This window comes from Lynx canadensis, chromosome A1 (genome assembly GCF_007474595.2).
Source record: "Lynx canadensis isolate LIC74 chromosome A1, mLynCan4.pri.v2, whole genome shotgun sequence".
Lineage (NCBI taxonomy): Eukaryota > Metazoa > Chordata > Mammalia > Carnivora > Felidae > Lynx > Lynx canadensis.
In genome coordinates this window covers 123,836,136-123,856,484 of record NC_044303.2, presented here as the reverse complement: position 1 = coordinate 123,856,484, position 20,349 = coordinate 123,836,136, and the positions used below count along the sequence as shown (strand labels likewise).

The window sequence follows — 20,349 nt, the reverse complement described above, 5'->3', positions numbered from 1 at the left end:
ATTCAAACTCACAAGCCATGGGATCATGACCTGAGCCGAAGTTGAAGGTTTAACCAACTGAGCCACCTGGGCACCCCCAGAAAAGATATTTTTTGAACTAACTACATTTTAATCAAGTCCAGGCCCAGTTATTTAAACCAATATGTTTTATTAAATTTTAGATTTATAAAAACTAAATGTGTGCCTTGATCTAATTTTCCTTCAAGAACTCTGGAAATTAATGAAAAGCGTGCAGCAATCCAAGAAGCATTTAAAAAGCTTAATTTTGTATCATACACACTCCAAGTTAAAAGAAAGAAAAATGACTATGGAAATGCCACTTCCTACTCATATTTCATGCAAAGGAAATCTGGTTTAAACCTATCCAGAGTAGTGTCACAGTAAGTAGAGTTGAGAGATGAAATATCCTTATAAATTGTCTATGAATCCTGTGTCCAGGATTCCTATTCAAAATATCAATTTATAGAAGTGAACAATATTATATACATACACTATGTCTTAAGGTATAGTCCTTCTCTCTGTTTTACTAGTTTGATCATTCAATAGAACTCAGAGTTCTTTTTAAAAAGGCATGTTTCATGCTCTGTGTATGTTGCTTTCTCAGCTGGAAATGCAATTCTTGTCTGAAAAGATCCTTACAAGTCAGTTTTCTTTTTTTTTTTTTAATATTTTTTAAAATGTCTATTTAGTTTTGAGAGAGAGAGAGGGAGCGAGTGAGTGAGCACATGAGCATGAGCAAGGGAGGGACAGAGAGAAAGGTAGACACAAAATCCAAAGCAGACTCCAGGCTCTTAGCTGTCAGCACAGAGCCCGATGTGGAGCTCGAACCCATGAACCGTGAGATCATGACGTGAGCCTAAGTTGGACACTTAACTGACTGAGCCACCCAGGAGCCCCCAAGTCAGTTCATTTTCTTAATACTTCTTTTATAAAACCTTTATTGACCTCCCCCCACCAAACACACTCTACTCCAGTTGGAGGATACATTTTTGATGTTCACTAACTTGAGCACAAAATGTTCCCCCCATTAAGCTGTAAACCCCTTGAAATCAGAGACTATATATATAACTTATACTAATACATCCCCACTTAATTCCTGGAAATAAACTGAAAAAATGTTATATGCTGGGGTGTCTTGGTGGCTCAGACGGTTAAGCATCCGACTCTTGTATCAGCTCAGGTCATAATCTCACGGTTCTTAAGTTTAAGCCCCATGTCAGACTCTGGATTGATAGCACAGAGCCTGCTTGGGATTCTCTCTTCCTCTCTCTCTGCTCCTCCCCCACTCATCATCTCTTAAAAATAAATAAAAATTTTAAAAACTGTTATGCATTGGGTGACTCATTCAGTGAGGTTCTTGATTTTGGCTCAGGTCATGATTTCATGTTCTAGAGACTGAGCCCCCTGTCGGTGTAGAGCCTGCTTGGGATTCTCTCTTCCCTTTCCCCACTCACTCTAATGCTCTCTCAAAATTAACCTTTAAAAAAAAATTATACTTCAATTATACCTCAGTTTAAAAAATGTTATAGAAGGAAAGACGCAGGTTGCCTAGGATCCAGTGGCATCTACCCTGCACAAACCATTAAAATGAGACAAATCATGATCATTATGTAGTACAAAGCTTCTCAATATCTTTAAGTAAAATGGGCACAGCGACTAAGCTAAATAAAATCTGGGCCAGAAGCAAGATAGACAACAAGTAAGTTTTCCTTAAAATACTAACTCCAATGAAATTAGTCATTAGATCATTATCTTGAAGAGTCAAAGCCTTCAGTGTGAAAGAATGCCATGACTTTTCATCGATGTCTGCCAGGAGAGAAAAAGAATGTTGGCAGGTGTGCCACATGCTTGCCATTCCAAGCTGCAATAACTTCAAAGGTCCTTTTGAATACAGTGACTATCAGCTAAATTGTGGGAGTTTTACTCTCATTTACAGTTAAGCAGTCAACTGTAAAATACACATTATGGAAAAAAAATCATACAAGTTATAATAGGGCTGAAGTTTGAGCAGTGAAATTATAAGATTGAATTGAAACCAAACGTTAGGTAGGATTCGGAAGTAATTATACTTTTAATTATCACTCTAAAACATTTAATAATGAATAATATCCTTCAATACTGCCAATTCCAAACTTCACTGTCATTTGAAATGATCCAAAGCAGCATCCTCTGATGCTGCAATGGCAGATTTTAATTTCAATAAATCAAAGGTTATTATATCATATATCATCACAAAGACATTTCTTAAAATTCCTAGGAATACACCACATACTTAAAGTAATGCTTTAAAATAACAAAATTCCAGTATATCTGCCTTCAAATACATACTTGTAATCTCAATATTGAGGTTTTACCTGCAGTAATTTTGTCCTAATTATTAAAAGGGGGGGTGAGATATTCAAGAAATACAGGTTATCTCATATGGCAAACTCAATGTTTTGCAATTAATTGAAACCACAAGTAAACTGAGGAGCTTGGGAAGATGGCAGAACAAGAGGATCCTGAGCTCACCTCCTCCTATGGACACACCAAGACCTTAACTACAGTGCAGCTCATTCTGAAAAGGGACCAAAGACGTATAACAGCTCTTCCACAATGAAGATAAAGAAAAAAGGCCATACTGAGAAGAGTAGAAGGGGGCAGGGACACAGTTGGGAACCAACTCTGTCAGCATGGTGACCCACAAACAGAAGCGATATCACAAGCACACAGTTCCACCTGAGGAGTGAAAAGATCAAATCCCACATCAGGCATCCCTGCCCTGGGATGTGCATCAGGAAGAAAAGCCCCCTTATAACATCTGGCTTTGAAAATCAAGGAAACTTCACTCTGGGAGAGTCGGAGGGCTAGAGGAAACTTAGAATCCACTCCTAAAGTGCCAGTGTATTCATTCAGTTTGAGACCCAACAGAAAGGCAGCAGTTTGAAAAACATACAAGTTATTAAGTGAAGGAGATCTACTAAGTAATTTTAGGGTGTGTGCCAAAAGGGCTGGAAGTGTAGGAATTTTCTCGAGAAATAAAGTCTTACCAGGTGCCATTTTTCTTCTCCTGTAGCCTAGCTGGCCTGATGCTTGCAGAAGCCAGTTCTGACACTCTCCATTTACCTTCTAGCACTGCTCAACCTGCTCTGGTGTTCCCCTGTGGATCATCCAACCCACCTGCCCTGACAGGAGTTCCCCCCAAAGTGGCTCATGCCATACCATACCCACCAGGCAGCCTCAGCCAGAACCTGTGTCCATCCAAAGTGACTACTGCCAATATAACTAGTGAGCAGCAGCTAGAATTGGTATCTTGCCCGCCAGCATGGTCTCAACAATTATAGCTGGGCCTCACTAATTAAAACAAAAGAAATGAATAAATAAAATAAAATTACTCTCACTGACTAAAATAAAATAAAATAAAATGAAAATGGAATAAACACTTCAAACAAAAGATACAAACACTGACTGAAAGGATAAAAAAACAAGATTCATCTACGTGTTGCCTACAAGAGACTCCCTTCAGACATAAAGACACAAACAGACTAAAAAGTGAAGAGATGGTAAAAGACATTCCATGCAAATGTAAGTGGGGGAAAAAAGCTGGGTAGCAACACTAAGACAAAACAGATTTTATTTTTTTTTATTTATTTTTTTTTTTTCAACGTTTATTTATTTTTGGGACAGAGAGAGACAGAGCATGAACGGGGGAGGGGCAGAGAGAGAAGGAGACACAGAATCGGAAACAGGCTCCAGGCTCTGAGCCATCAGCCCAGAGCCTGACGCGGGGCTCGAACTCACGGACCGCGAGATCGTGACCTGGCTGAAGTCGGACGCTTAACCGACTGCGCCACCCAGGCGCCCCAAGACAAAACAGATTTTAAAACAAGAAGTGTAATAGGAGATAAACAGAGACATTATATAATAATGAGATCAACCCAACAAGAGAATGTGACAATTGTAAATTTCTATGCATCCAACAGAGAAGCACTTAAACTTACAAAGCAAATATTCAGAAACACATTGGGAGAAATTGACAGTAATAAAGTAAGAGTAGGGGACATGAACATTTACATCAATGGACTGATCACCCAGATAGAAAATCAGTAAGGAAAACAGTCGCTCTGAAGAACACATTAGACAGCATAAAACAAACAGATATATACAAAACTTTCCATCCACAAGACAGAAGAATACACATAATTTTCAAGTGCACATGGAACACTTTCCAGGACAGATTACATGTGAGGCCACAAAACAAGTCTCAATGAATTTAAGCCTGAAATTATATCAAGCATCTTTTCCAACCACAATGGTATGAAACTAAAATTCCATTAGAAAGAAAAACTGGAAAAAAAACACAAATACAAAGACTGACTTCAACAATACATTTAAAGTATCATTCACCATGCTCAGGTGGGATTTATTCCAGGGATGCAAGGATGGTTCAATATCCACAAATCAATCAACAGGATACACCACATTTACAAAAGGAAAGATAAAAATCATATGATTTCCACACATAAAGGAAAAGCTTGTAATAAAATTCAACATCTGTTCATGATAAAAACTCTCCACAAAACAGGTACAGATGGAACATACCCCAACAAAATATGGGACACATAACAAACCCACAGCTAATACCATTCTCAATGGTAAAAAGCTGAAAACTTATCCTCTAAGATTAAGAAGAAGGCAAGGATGACTACTGTTGCCATTTTTATTCAACATGGTACTGGAAATCCTAGTCACCGCAATCAGACATGAAAAAGAAATAAAAGGCATCCAAATTGGTAAGAAAGAAGTAACACTGTCACTGTTTGCAAATGACATGGTATTACATACAGAAAACCATAAAGACAACACCAAAAATTGTTAGAATAAACAAATTTACTGGAATTGCAGGATCAATATACAATTATCTGTTATGTTTCTCTACATTAATAACAAGCTGTAAGAAAGAGACATTAAGAAAATAATCCCATTTACAACTGCATCAAAAAGAATAAAATACCTAGGAATAAAGTTACCCAAGGAGGTGAAAGTCCTGTACTTTGAAAACTGTAAGATAGTAATGAAAGAAATTGAAGATGACACAAAAAAAGGAAAAGATAGCCCATACTCAGGGACTGGAAAAATTACTACTGTTAAAATGGCCATACCACTCAAAAAATCTACAGACTGAATGCAATCCTTATCAAAACACCAACAGTATTTTTCAAAGAACTAAAACACACAATCCTAAAATTTGTGTAGAATCACAAAAACCCAAGAAGCCCAACAACCGAAGTAATCCTGAGAAAGATAACAAAGCTGAGACTCAACACAATTCCAGATTTCAAACTATACTACAAAGTTATAGTAATCAAAACAGTACGGTACTGTCACCAAAACAGATCAATGGAACAGAAAAGAGAGCCCAGAAATAAACCCATAAGGAAGGAAGGAAGGAAGGAAGGAAGGAAGGAAAGAAGGAAGGAGGAAAGGAAAGGAAAGGAAAGGAAAGGAAAGGAAAGGAAAGAAGGAAGGAAGGAAGGAAGGAAGGAAGGAAGGAAGGAAGGAAGGAAGGAAAGAAAGAAAGAAAAAGAAAGAAACCAACCAACTCATTATATGGTCAATTAACCTAAGAAAAATGAGGTAAGAATGTACAATGTGGAAAAGACAGTCTCTGCAATAAATGGTACTGACAAAACTAGACAGCCACATGCTAAAGAACTAAACTGGACCACTTTCCTATACCATATGAAAAAAATAAACTCAAAATGGATTAAAGAACTAAATGTAAATAAGACCCAAAACCATAATACTCCTAAAAGAAAACAAAGAAAATATTGCCTTAGCAATATGTCTTTTTGGACTGGTCTCCTCAGGCAAGGGCAACACAAGCAAAAATACACAACAGAGTCTACATCAAACTAAAAAACTTTTGCACAGCAAAGGAAACCATCCACAACATGAAAAGGCAACCTACTTGAAGGAAAAAAGATAATATTTGCAAATGATATATCCACTAAGAGGTTAATATCCAAAAAAAAAAAAAAAAAAAAAATTAAAGAACTCATACAACCAAACACACACACAAGATCTGATTAAAATTAGACAGAGGACCTGAATAGATATTCTTCCAAAGAAGACATTCAGATAGCTGACACACACATGAAAAGATGCTCAGTATCACTAATCATCAGGGAAATGAGAATCCAAGCCACAATGAGATACCACCATACACCTGTTAGAACGACTAGTATCACAAAGATAAGAAATTAACTGCTGGTGAGGATGCGGAGAAAAGGGACCCCTTGTGAACTGTTGGTGAGAATGTAAATAGGTACAGCCACTATGGAAAACAGGCAGCTCGTCAAAAAATTAGCAACAGAAATATCATATGATCCATTAATCCCACTTCTGGTTATCACCCCTAAAAAAATGAAAACACTAATTTGAAAAGATATATGTACCCCTATTTTATTGCAGCATTATATACAAATACAACAGGCAAGATATGGAAGCAATCTAACTGTCCATTAACAGATGAATGGATAAAGGTGTGTTTTACACACACAGGCATAAAAAAGAAAGAAATCTTGTCACGTGCAACAACATGGATGGACCTAGAGGGTATTATGTTAAGTGAAATAAATCAAAGATAAATACCACATGATTTCACTTATATGTGACATCTAAAAAACAAAAGTAATAAACAAAAAGCCAAAACAACCTTATAAATACAGAGAACAAAGAGACTGGTGGTTGCGAGAGGGAAGGCAGGTGACGTGATGGATGAAACATGTGAAGGGGATTTAAGAGATACAAACTTCCAGTTAGAAAATGAGTAAGTCACAGGGATGAAAAGCACAGCACAGGAAATAGAGCCAATATTATCATAGTAACTTTATATGCTAGCAGATGGTAGCCACACTTATCACGGTGAGCATTTTTTAAATGTTTATTTATTTACTTTGAGACAGTGTGCACATGTGTGTGAGTGCAAGTGGGGGAGGCACAGAAAGAGAGGAGAAAGAGAATCCCAAGTAGCCAGACACAGGGCTCAATCTCAGGAACCCTGAGATCAGGACCCAAGCCGAAATCAAGAGTCAAGGCACTTAACCAACTGAGCCACCCAGATGCCCTCGTGGTGAGCATTTCTTAATATATATAAATACATAAATGTTGAGTCACTAATATAATATTGTATGTCAACTATACTACAATTGAAATTTTGTTAAAAGCACATGTAAATTAAACGGTTCCAACTAGGGAAACTTATGAAGGAATTTTCAATTATTAAAACACTGCTTTCATATTTCAAAGGAATATAATAAACATGAAGTAACACTGTAAAATTATTTGATCATAAAAAAGATAAAACATCTTTAGTAGTCCCAGTAAAATCCAGCTTCATGTGAAAATTTAAATTATTAAATTCTCTTTATCTTTCACTTCATCTTTGTTTACCTGACCACAATTTGATACAGAAACAGAGAGCTTAAATCTCATTAATCATCCTTTTGATATTTTAGATGGCTTTAATATACCTTTAAAAACTCTGAAAACTTACAGTTTTGACATCAAGTATGTTCACTATAATCATATGCAGGAAATATAGTGATTATAAATAATTCAATAAGTACTTGAAATCTGAAGATGATAAATAAAGTCCAAACCTGCATCTCTCCTTTCTCATCAGGCTTAGCTGGTTTTGCAGCCTCAGTAGCTGAATTTTTCAAACTTTCTTTGCTACAGCGCAGAAGTACTTCTACTACATATAAAGGATCCAGTTCACCAGAATTAGGCTAGAAAAAACAAGATAAAAGGAACTTATTATGTCTTAAAAACTGATGGAAAAATTTTAAGTTTTATATGTACATGGACTATGTTCCCAGCATTTAGCATTATGATAATGGCACATACTGCACAGTAAATATTTATGTCATGATATGAAGGCTGTCCTTCTTCATCCTTCAACATGCTCCACTGGATGAGAAAACATAGAAATTAGCTGAAACTTCAGAATTCAGATGAGATTTTATGTTCAAGATGGTATGGCTATAGACTTGATACTTATGAATTTAAACAGTATGAGTTCTTAACTATGACATAAAATGCCATTTCAAGTTTCTAATGATTAATCATTTTATTTATATCAGAATTAGAAAAATAAACTGTAAGAAATTAACAGTGTCAGAAAACAAATCTGTTATCTTCAAATTATCCTAATTAAACAACATGAAAATTATCCTCATAGCACCTCTACAATGTGTTTTTATACCATTGTATTAAGACTTTATTAAAAGACTTTTGTCTTTTATATTCTCTAATAAAAACATGATTGTTGAGATACAAGGATTAATTGCATGTGCAATTTATGATAATTTGTTTGACAGCAATGTCTTTCAAACAGCAGTAAGACCTTTTTCTTCAGTAAAGAATTCCTCTCTGCTTTTTAATTCAACATGTGAGTGATCTCTTCTGCATAAAATCAATAAAAGGAAAGTTATTTTGATTGAGGAGTGAACATGTCAAAGAAATGACTGCCTAGTATCCCCCCAAGCACAGTTACTGTTCAAAACTGGAAAACTTTTAAGAAATAAACCCATACCTACGATCTATTTCTGTAATCAACTACCAACTGCTTAACAATGGTAAAATATACTTCCAAATACAAACCAAAAATACAATCACAGTTATCTTAAATTACTGAGTTCAAATTTCTGAAAGCATAAGCTCCATTCCTCAAGAAAACCCAGTTTTTTTCTTCAACTGGGTTTTTTTTCCCCCTTAACATACTTTTTTTCAAAATATGGTTATTTTTAAAGAAGTTTCAAAACATTCTCCACTTCGGTATAGACACAAAAGCCGAAGAGTATTTTCAATTAGGTCTGTAACTGCAAAGATTATGTATTATGTAGAGCTTAGTCAATATAAAATAATTTTATAAACAATGAGCCAAATAGTTATGACCCAACTGTTAATTCTTCCAGGGGACAAATGACTGTAAGGAGAATCAAGGACTATTATCTTTAGTTTTCCAGACGGGAAAAAACCCAGTTTGTGAGACACATTCTACAGTCTCGTTAATGAACTAACTCCAAAATGTTAGATGACAAACAAGTATTTAAACAAAAATAATCTAAGATTTATCAACAATCTGTAATGTAGAGAATTTAAAACTGTTTTACTAGGTTTAGCTCCAACTCCACAGATTTTTTTCAATTTAATATTCTCCCTCTGTAAGCTATATCACAGAAGTGACTGTCAGAACTCAAGTATATCATATGTAATTTTTGTAAAGCTATCAAAATCACTCTCGACATTCCAGAGATATTCCTTAAGTGTTACGACAGAAGCACACCTCAAAAACTTTAGTGTGGCATCAAATGGAAATTTGCTGTTAAAAATATTTCTTAAGATTACACAACTGCTCTTTTCAATGAACTACTTCTAAGCTCTGTACTGTGGTAAAGATGGGTAACATCGTCCTTCACATAAAAGAGAAAATAGTTACTCAGATGTTCTATTTGGCTTTTCAATGATTGTCTTAGTATAAATTCTTTAAGTTTGTATGACTATCTCCTTACTTTTAACTTCTTAATCATATAATTGAACTATATTTTTCCTAACTTTTCATTCTTTTAAAAATATGGCTAATTTCCTACTATAAATGGAAATTTTCAGATTAAAATGTAATTTTGATTATCTCAAGTTTGTAGAATGTAAACAAATAATATAAAATAAATGTTGACAAGAACATGTGAATCTCTTTAAAATGCTTAAACTATTTTCTTTTTCAATATATATTCTTCCTCTCTCTCTACCAAACCTTATTAACCTATAAAACTCTTTGACTTAGTATTCTGATAGGTTACATAATCAATAAGAAAGTAGTCCATGTTTTTAGTAAACAAATGTAAGCAACTTAGTGCGAAAATCAGTTTTACCATCAATTTAAACAGAAAAAAAGTGAAATGTGTTCTTCTCTATTACCCATTCCATATTTGCCTACAATAATTCTCATCAACCCGCACCACTTTTAAACACGGATTAAGGACCAAAAGAGAAATCATTTAAAAACTTGTTTACTGTGTGTATAAATTTAATTATGTTAGGGATAATTTTTCTCCCTTAAAAATATAAAACCTGAGATCAACTACCAGCATGACAGCACGAGGAGTTTTTACAAACCCACCTCCCGAGCAAACTTAAGAAAGTTATAAAAAACCAACCATGTAAAGTTGGTTTTGGAAATGGTTCTAAAGACATACAGCATATGAAGAAACATCTATTCAAGAAAATACACTAAAATTCGTTAGAAACAATATAAGTCTGATATCTAAGCCAAGATCACGCCCACTTCATTCTTCCTAACTCAGCAAGACAGAAACTGCAGACTACTGAAGGCAAAAAACATAGCAAGGCTCCCTTCTCCCCAAAGCTCTCTCAGTTGGAGGGCAATTTTCCGAAGAGGGGTAGGATGGCAGCATTTCTTAACTTGCTCCCACCTACCCATTGCTGAGGCTAAGTTCTGGGCAAGTGAATCTGAGAAGTAGGGGTTCCCTTCTTCTGCTCAGCCACCAGTGGTTGGCCAGAGACTCTATCTTACATGTGTGGGACTGCTGAGAATGCTGGGGCCTCAACTGCTCTTGCTTACCTGACCGTTAAGGCACTGCTGTCATGCTGGGAGAGGCAAGCTGTAAATACTTGAGGCTACTGCCTCCATGCTTTACCTGCCAGGTCCTTACCTAAACACTTCAGGACATGCTAGGTAAAGCCAGTTTTGAGTGGGGGGAGGGGGGTGAGGGGTGGAAAAGACTGCTTGGGATTCTTTCTCTCCCTCTTTCTCTGCTCCTCAATCCAGCTAATCACTAACTTAATAAACAAGCAAATAACAATATGCCTGTGAGAGGGGAGGGAAAGAGGGACCAGTACCAAGAGTACTACATTATTTAAAATGTCCAATTTCAAAGAAAAACGTTAAGACATGAAAAGAAAAGTATGATCCAAGACCTATGTACCAGAAAAAAAGCTAGAAAAAGAATAAAGTACCTATCAGAGTCATCAGATGTTATATTAAACAAAGACTTAATGGTAGCCAGTATGCTCAAACAAGTAAAGGAACCATAATTAAAGAATGTTCAATGGTAGCCAACTACGTTCAAACAAGTAAAGGAACCATAATTAAAGAAGTAAAGGAAGGTACAATAACAATGTCATATCAAATAGAGAGTATCAATAAAGACAGATATGATAAAAACAAACAAAAAGGAAATCCGTAAATTCATTATATACAATGCGTGAAATGAAAAAAAATCACTAGAAGGGCTCAACAGATCTGAAGTGGAAGAAAACAGCAGCACATCTGAAAACAGGCTGACAGAGATTATGCAATCCAAAGAACAGCGGGGGGAAAAGGAGATAAATGAACAGAACCTCAGAGAAATGTAGGATAACAATAAGTACAACATACCCATATGTGAGTCCCAGGAGAGAAAGGGCTGAAAAAATATTTGATGAAATAATGCCTGAAAACTCCCAAATTAATTGAAAAACATTAATCTACATATCCAGAAAACTCAATGGATACCAAGTAGAATGAATATAAGGAGATGAAAAAACAGACACATCACAGTAAAAATGCAGAAAACCAAATACAAGGAGAAGACTCTTGAAAGCAGCAAGAAAAAAAGGACTCCTCTCTCACAAAGGACCAGAACAAGATTAACAGCAGAAACTTCTCAGCACAATGAAGAACAGAAGGCAGTGCGTTGGCATATTCATAGAAAAACACTTGTTAGCCAAGAATATATTTATCCAGGAAAGTTATCATTCAATAAAGACATTCCCAGAAAAAGAAAAACTGACACAATGTGTTGTTAGCAGATCCGCTTTGTTAAGTGTCCGACTTGATTTCAGCTCAGGTCATGATCTCACGGTTTGTGAGATCAAGCCCCATGTCTGGCTCTGCACTGACAGCACAAAGCCTGCTTGGGATTCTTTCTCTCCCTCTTTCTCTGCTCCTCCCCTGCTCTCTCTCAAAAAAAAAACCAAAAACAAAACCAAAAAAAACACTTTAAAAATAATTGAAGAATTCTTTTTCTATTAAATGATTTAAAGGTAAAATCAACATGTATATATTGAATTGTTAAGTCTATAATATATAGAAATGTTTGCCAATAATTTGCCAATAATACCACAAAGTAGGTGGGTAGGAGCAAAGTTGTACTGAGCTAAGACAGTAACTCCAATGGTAACCTGAATCCAGAGGAACCAATAAAAGGTATCAGAAATGATAAATGATGAGATTAATATAACAACTATAAATAAATACTTGCTCCTTTTGTCTAGAAATTGCACGATTGCCCCTGCCCTGAGCCTCACAAACAAATAACCTATCAACTATACTCACTACAGCACTCCTACTAATTTGTCTCTAAGCTTCTTTGTACGTCATAAAACTATATTAATAACTATAATGTGTATTGTTGGGTTCATAACATTTGTAGACTATACCACAAAAAAGAGGGAAAATGGAATAAATGCATACAGGAGTAATAGTTCTACATCTCACTGGAATTCAGTATAAATCTGAAACTTATTCTATTAACTTAATATGGAAATATTAAATATTAAATATTGAGCCCTAGCAACCACTAAGAAAATAACAAAAAAAAGAGAGAAAAATATAAATTATAGAAAAAGAAATCATCAAATAAACTGAAATGTTATGTTAGAAAATAAGCACTGAATGCAAAACTAAAGGAGTAGAAAAACAAGAAATGAGACTATTGAAAACAAAAAGCATAATGAAAGACACAAATCCAACTATATCAAGAACAGTAAAGGTGAATGGATTAACCAATCGATTAAGCAACCCAATCAATAGGTAGAAATTTTTCAGAATGAATAAAAAAAGATCTAACTATGCAGTCTGTAAGAGACAAAGATGAACCTCAATGACACAAGATTTAAAATAAAAAGATGGAAAAAGGTGTATCATGTAAGCAACAAAAAAAGGTGACATACTATGCTAATTTCAGATAAATTTCTACTTTAATAGAAAACAAAAACACATAAAGCAAAAAATGACAGAAATGAGAAGAGACATAGACAATTCAAAAACAATAGTTGAGGGACCCCTGGGTAGCTCAGTCAGTTAAAGCATCTGACTGTGGATTTCAGCTCAGGTCATGATCTCCCTGCTTAGGATTTTTGCTCTCCTTTTCTCTCACTCTTTCAAAATAAACTTTAAAACGAAACAAAAATAATAGTTGAGACTTTAATGTCTCACTTTTAATAATGCATAGAACAACATAAAGATCTGCAAAAAAGAAACAGAAGACATAGACAACACTATAAACCAACCAGACCTAATACACATCTATAGAATATCTCAACCAAAATATACATTCTTCTCAACTGCACATAAAACATTCTGCAGGATAGACCACATGTCAGGCCATTAAACAAATCTCAATAAATTCAAAAGGAATGAAATAATACCAATTATTTCTCAATAACAATGGAATGACATTAGAAATCAAATATAGGGGGCACGTGGGTGGCTTAGGTTAAGTGTTCGACTTAGGCTCAAGTCATAATCTCACAGTTCGTAGGTTTGAGTCCTGCATAGGGCTCTGTGTTAATCAGAGCCTGGAGCCTGCTTCAAATTCTGTGCCTTCCTCTCTCTCTGCCCCTCCCCACCCACCCCACCTCCCCGCTCAAAAATAAACATTAAAAAAAAAAAAAGACATAAATTTGGGAATTTCACGAATATATGGAAATTAACACATTCCTAAATAACCAGTGAGTCACAGAAGAAATCAAAAGGGAAATTAGAAAATACCTGGAAGTGAATGAAAATGAAGAAACAATATACCAAAACCTAAGGGATGCAGTTAAAATATCTGCAGGGAAATTAACAAGCATAAATGCCTATATTAAAATGAAAGAAAGACCTCCAATTAACTTAACCTCCCACCTTAAGACAATAAAAAAGAACAGCAAACTAAACCTAAAGCTAACAGACGGAAGGATTAGTAAAGGAGCAGAAATTAAGAAAATGAAAAATACAAAAAAAAAAACAAACCCAATGAGACCAAACAGCTGGTTCTTTGAGAGCAACAAAATTGACAAACGTTTGGCTAGATGAAAGATTGAAATTATTAGAATGAAAAATCAAAGACGGACATTAGAATGAAAAATCAAAGACTCCACCTTATGGAAATAAATTGGATTACAAAGTAATATGATGAACAACTGTGTACAAGTAAATTAGGTAACCTAGATGAAATGGACTAATTTCTAAGAAAGCAAATCAATGAAAGGAATTCAAGAAGAAATAAACAATCTTGAAAAGACCTATAAAACTGACTTAGTAATCATAAACTACCTACAAGGAAAAGCCGAGGCCCAGGTGCCAAATTCTTCCAATTAAAAAAAAATAATAACATGAAAAGATGCTCAACGTCGCTCATCAGGGAAATACAAATCAAAACCACACTCAGATATCACCTCACGCCAGTCAGAGTGGCCAAAATGAACAAATCAGGAGACTATAGATACTGGAGAAGATGTGGAGAAACGGGAACCCTCTTGCACTGTTGGTGGGAATGCAAATTGGTGCAGCCGCTCTGGAAAGCAGTGTGGAGGTTCCTCAGAAAATTAAAAATAGACCTACCCTATGACCCAGCAATAGCACTGCTAGGAAGTTACCCAAGGGATACGGGAGTACTGATGCATAGGGGCACTTGTACCCCAATGTTTATAGCAGCACTCTCAACAATAGCCAAATTATGGAAAGAGCCTAAATGTCCATCAACTGATGAATGGATAAAGAAATTGTGGCTTATATACACAATGGAGTACTACGTGGCAATGAGAAAGAATGAAATATGGCCCTTTGTAGCAACATGGATGGAACTGGAGAGTGTGATGCTAAGTGAAATAAGCCATACAGAGAAAGACAGATACCATATGTTTTCACTCTTATGTGGATCCTGAGAATCTTAACTGAAACCCATGGGGGAGGGGAAGGGAAAAAAAAAAAAAAGAGGTTGGAGTGGGAGAGAGCCAAAGCATAAGAGACTCTTAAAAACTGAGAACAAACAGGGCTGATGGGGGGTAGGAGGGAGGGAAGGGTGGGTGATGGGTATTCAGGAGGGCACCTTTTGGGATGAGCACTGGGTATTGTATGGAAACCAATTTGACAATAAATCTCATATATTGAAAAAAATAAAAAATAAAAATAAATAAAAAAAAATAATACCAGTTCTTCAAAAACTCTTCAAAAAACAGAAGAGAAGGGGAACACTTTCAAACTCATTATGAGGTCAGCATTAATCTGTTACCAAACTCAAAGACATCAAAAGAAAACTACAGATATATATCTCCTGTGAATGTGAATGCAGAAATCTTGTGCAATATACCAGCAAACTGAATCCAGCAACACATAAAAAAAAAAAAAATAATAATCTCCCTGGCAGGATTTACCCAAGAATCCAAAATTGGTTTAACAGGTGAAAACCAATTAATCTAATATACTGTTATCAGAATAAATACAAGATAGAATAAAAAATAACCCCATGATTATCTGAATAGGTACATAAAAAGCATTTGACAAAATACAACAATCTTTCATGATAAAAACACTCAACAAACTAGGTACAGAAAGAAACTTCCTGAACTTGTTAAAGGACACTTACCAAAACCCAAAGCTAACATCATTGTTAACAGACAAGGCATGGACATTCTCCCTCTAACTTAGGGAAACAACAAGCATATCTGCCCACTATTAATACAGTACTCAAGGGTTTAGACAGAATGATTAGGCAAAACAACAACAAAACAAAAAGACCTAAAATGCATTCACACTGGGAAGAGGCAAGTAAAACCATCTCTATTTGCAGACACAACAGGGCCCTGTATACAGAAAATAAAGTGTATAATTCATACTTGAAAAACAATAAATTACTAATTAAAGAATACCTAAATAAGAGGGAAAATATGCTATGTTCATGATTGAAACACTTATTATGTTAAGATAGCAATATTCTCCAAACTGATCTATAGATTCATGTGCAAGCCATCTGAGAAACCCAGCTGACTTCTTTGTAAAAACTGACAAGCAGATAATCAAATTCATGAGGAATTTTAAGGATCCCAGAATAGCCAAAACAATCTTGAAAAAGAAGAACAAAGCTGGAGAACTCCTAAGTCTACTTTTTTGAAACTTAACTACAAAGATACGGTAAATGAAGACAATATGATACTGGCATTGGGACAGACACAGAGGTCAATAGAATGGAAGTGAGAGTCCAGAAATAAACCTATGTCTATGATCATCTGAGGTTTGATAAGGATGATAAGATTATTTAAAGAGGGAAGAATTTCCAAACAACCAGGGTTAGGACAAGAATGGAGCTGGATCCTTATACCACATACAAAAATTAACTGAAAATGGATCAAGGGCCTAAATATAAGGGCTTAAACAATAAAACTCTTAGAAGAAAACACAGGGGTACATCTTCATGATCTTGATGTTGGCAATAGTTTCTTTTTTTTGTTTGTTTTTTAATGTTTATTTATTTTTGAGAGAGCAGAGAGAGTGAACAAGAAGAGACGGGAGGTGGGAAGAGCAGGGTGTGTGTGTGGATAGAACAGAGGATCTGAAGCGAAGTCTGTGCTGACAGCAGAGCCTGATGTGAGACTTGAATTCATGAACCGTAAGGTCACAACCTGTGCCTAAGTCAGACACTTAACTGACTGAGCTACCAGGTGCCCCCTGGCCATAGTTTCTTATATAGGACACCAAAACCATGAGTTACAAGAAAAAAAAATTGATTAATTGGATTACATCAAACTAAAACCTTCTGTGCTACAAAGGACACTATCAAGAAAGTGAAGACAAGACAGAAAATGGGAGAAAAATATTTGGAAATCAAGTATAAAGAACTCATAACTTAGAAATAAAAAGAAAACTCAATTTCAATTTGAGCAAAAGAGCTGAAGACATTTCTCCAAAGAATATACAAATGGCCAATAAGCACATAAAAAGAGGGGTGCCTGAGGGCTCAGTCGGGTGAGCGTCAACTTTGGCTCAGTTCATGATCTCACAGGCTGTGGGTTTGAGCCCCCGTCTCAGGCTCTATGATGATAGCCTGGAGCTTGGAGCCTGCTTCAGATCCTGTGTCTCCCTCCATCTCTGCCCCTTCCTTGCTTGCACTCTGTCTCTCTCTCTCTCAAAAATACATAAGCATTAAAAATAAATAAAAAATGGGGCGCCTGGGTGGCTCAGTCGGTTAAGCGTCGGACTTCAGCTCAGGTCACGATCTCGCGGTCCGTGAGTTCAAGCCCCTCATCGGGCTCTGGGCTGATGGCTCAGAGCCTGGAGCCTGCTTCCGATTCTGTGTCTCCCTCTCTCTCTGTCCTTCCCCCATTCATGCTCTGTCTCAAAAATAAATAAATGTTAAAAAAAATAATAAAAACAAACAAACAAATAAATAAATAAATAAATAAATAAAATTTAAAAAAGCACACAGAAAGATCTTTGACAGTATTTAGTCATCATGGAAATATAAATCAAGACCACAACGAGATACCATTATACATCAAAAGTAATAAAAAGTCAGGTATTAAGGGTTGATGAAGATGTAAAGAAATCAAAACCCTCATACACTGCTACTGGCAATGTGAAATGGTGCAGACACTTGAGAAAACAACCTGGCAGTTCTTTAAATGGTCATACAGTATCCATAGGACCCAGCAATTTCACACCCAAGAGAAACGAAAACATATGTCCACACAAAAACTTAGACATGGATGCTTACAGGCACATTATTCATAATAGCCCAAAGGTGGAAACAGTCCAAGGATAAATAAAACATAGTGTATCTGTACAATGGAATGCTATTCAATCATAAAAAGAAATGAAGTGCTGACATATCCAACATGCTTAAACCCTGAAAACATTATGCTAAGCCAGACACAAAAGACCACATACCACATGATGATTCAATTTAACGAAATTTTCAGAATAGGCAAATCTATAGAGAGCAGATCAGTAGTTGTTTAGGACTGAGGGTATGGAAAGATAGGGTGGGATGACAAAAGTTTCCTTTTCCTTCTGAGGTGATGAAAATCTTCTGAAATTGTGGTGATGGTGAATATACTAAGTCACTGAGTATAGTGTGTAAATACTATCTCAATAAAACTGATGAAAAAAGAAACACATGCAATATGTAAACCCTGTAGTGAAAAAAAAAATAGCACTTCAGTACACTGTAGGTAAAAATATTCTGCCCTAGCAAATTCCCTTAAATACAGACAAGTTATGGAATGAATAAACTGGCAACGGCTTTTCCATCATGAGTTATGTAAGTATGAATGGAACCACAACATTTAGCATTTACTGCCACACTTTCCAGTGTACACAGAAAACAAAACTTAACAGCTGTCAGAAGTTTCAATAAAGACTACCATCCTTTAAAGTGCTTCTCAAGGAAAAGGTTATCTATGTTACTAATAATTATTCCTAAAGAAAATAATGCGTGTGTGTATGGAAAGGAGAAGAGGTAGGCAAGCATTTAATAGTTTCTCATGGCTAAAGGTAGTGAAATAGAAAATATAAAAGGCTCTAAGTCAGAGCTAGTCACAACTCAAATGAATAATACCGATGCAATCTTTGTCAAGGTTAAAATCCCAAGCTTCACTTCATTATGTGTTTTTAAAAAGGGGGAAGGACAGAATGAAAGAGGCAACTTTATCCAGTTTAATACTGTTAGACTCAATAAAGCCAACTTTTTTTGAAACCTTACCATCACTAACACTCCCCCCAACTTCCCACACAAGTCTGTCCACTTTAGTTCCTCAGTCTCCACCATGTGAACCCTTCTATTACCATCCTCCTTCTGACTCACTCCCGAAAGAGTAAGAGTCTCCTTAAATTGACAAACTTGCGTCTACTATGCTATCTCTTCCAATATCCTTCAAACACTGTAACAATACAGTAACTTCTGATCAGATCAATCCCTCCCTCAAAAATAAACATTATAAAAACTAACACCCAAACTAAATGCAAGCAAACCAATCAGCCAACCAACTCATCTTCAAACATATGTTCTACCATTGTTTTCACATGTTTAGATTGAGACCCAATATACTCAAATGTATATTTTAACTATTTTCCATGATTAACTTCAATACTTTTAAAAATTTTACTCTTTAACTGAAATGTTCTGGGCCTGCTGCACATTGCTGCTCCTCCAGTGGTAAATATTCCTTAAATGAATACTACTCTTTCTTCAAGGTTCCTTTGAAAGTTTAAATTATCTTCCTAATTAGATGCCATCTCTAATAGCTCAGACATAATTTCTTCTTCCTCTGTGCTACAAATGCACTTTACTTACATCTTTACTAAAATACTTATACTATCCTGCCTTTCATTTTAATTATCTGCTTTCTGCTGTTCACCAAAAGATGTAAGCACAGATTTTGCGTGTGGCCAATGAATGCTTATTAAATTGGGATCCAAGTGTGACAATACTTAAAAAACAAATCTTATAATTACTAATGAAGATGGTAATTTATCAAAATGGTAAAAACAAACTGAATATCCTTAAGAAGTTCTTGAGTGGGATTAATCACAGATCACTCACAAAAACACCCATTACAAACCCATGAACTTAATTGTTTCTCCAAAACAAATGCTTCAGTATCTCCAAATTCATTTACATTTATCAGGAATAACTTCCAATCCGAGAGCTTAATTCCTACATGTTTTATTCACAGGTGGGAAAAAGAAGTTAATGACAACAAAATCATAATGGTAAACCTCATGAGAATGCAGATACCATCTTATGAAAACTATTCATTTTTAAAAATAAGGAAAAATATACATGGAAACACAAAATATCTTGCCTGAGGTTACACACTGACAGAAAATATAACAGACGGAATGGCTAACTTAATTTCAAGACAGTCACTCACATAACAAGTTAACAAAATCTTCCTTGATTTTATATACAAATAATCTTTCCAAAATATTTATATAAATAATGACCAAAGTAAACTTCATTACTGTCTTCCTTTAGAGGGAATAAGTAAATCTAGCTCTTCTAATACTTCAAATCTTCATTTCTCTATTATATACCTGAATCAAATCTCTATTATATACCTGAATTCTTCAAATCTCTATTATATACCTGAGTCAAAATTCTAATTTTCAGTGTCAGAAGATAATTTTTTCTAATATTCAGTTTAAAGAGTAAAATTATAAAAAGTACTAATGAATTCAGAGAAGACATGCATATTGTAATGAAATTAAAATTTGTGGTTGTTAGGAAAACAACCACAGCACTTTAAGGATAAAATTTAAGA

At 35.4% G+C, this 20,349-nt stretch overlaps 1 protein-coding gene across 1 annotated transcript in view; it reads right to left on the bottom strand.

Annotated features, from left to right (window-relative positions):
• Window positions 1-20,349, bottom strand: part of MTREX (Mtr4 exosome RNA helicase) — a 110,003-nt gene that overhangs the window by 32,460 nt on the left and 57,194 nt on the right. Inside the window, exon 19 of the mRNA XM_030321033.2 lies at window positions 7,644-7,772. Coding sequence (XP_030176893.1) covers window positions 7,644-7,772 — 129 coding nt within the window. The remainder of the gene's footprint in view (window positions 1-7,643; window positions 7,773-20,349) is intronic.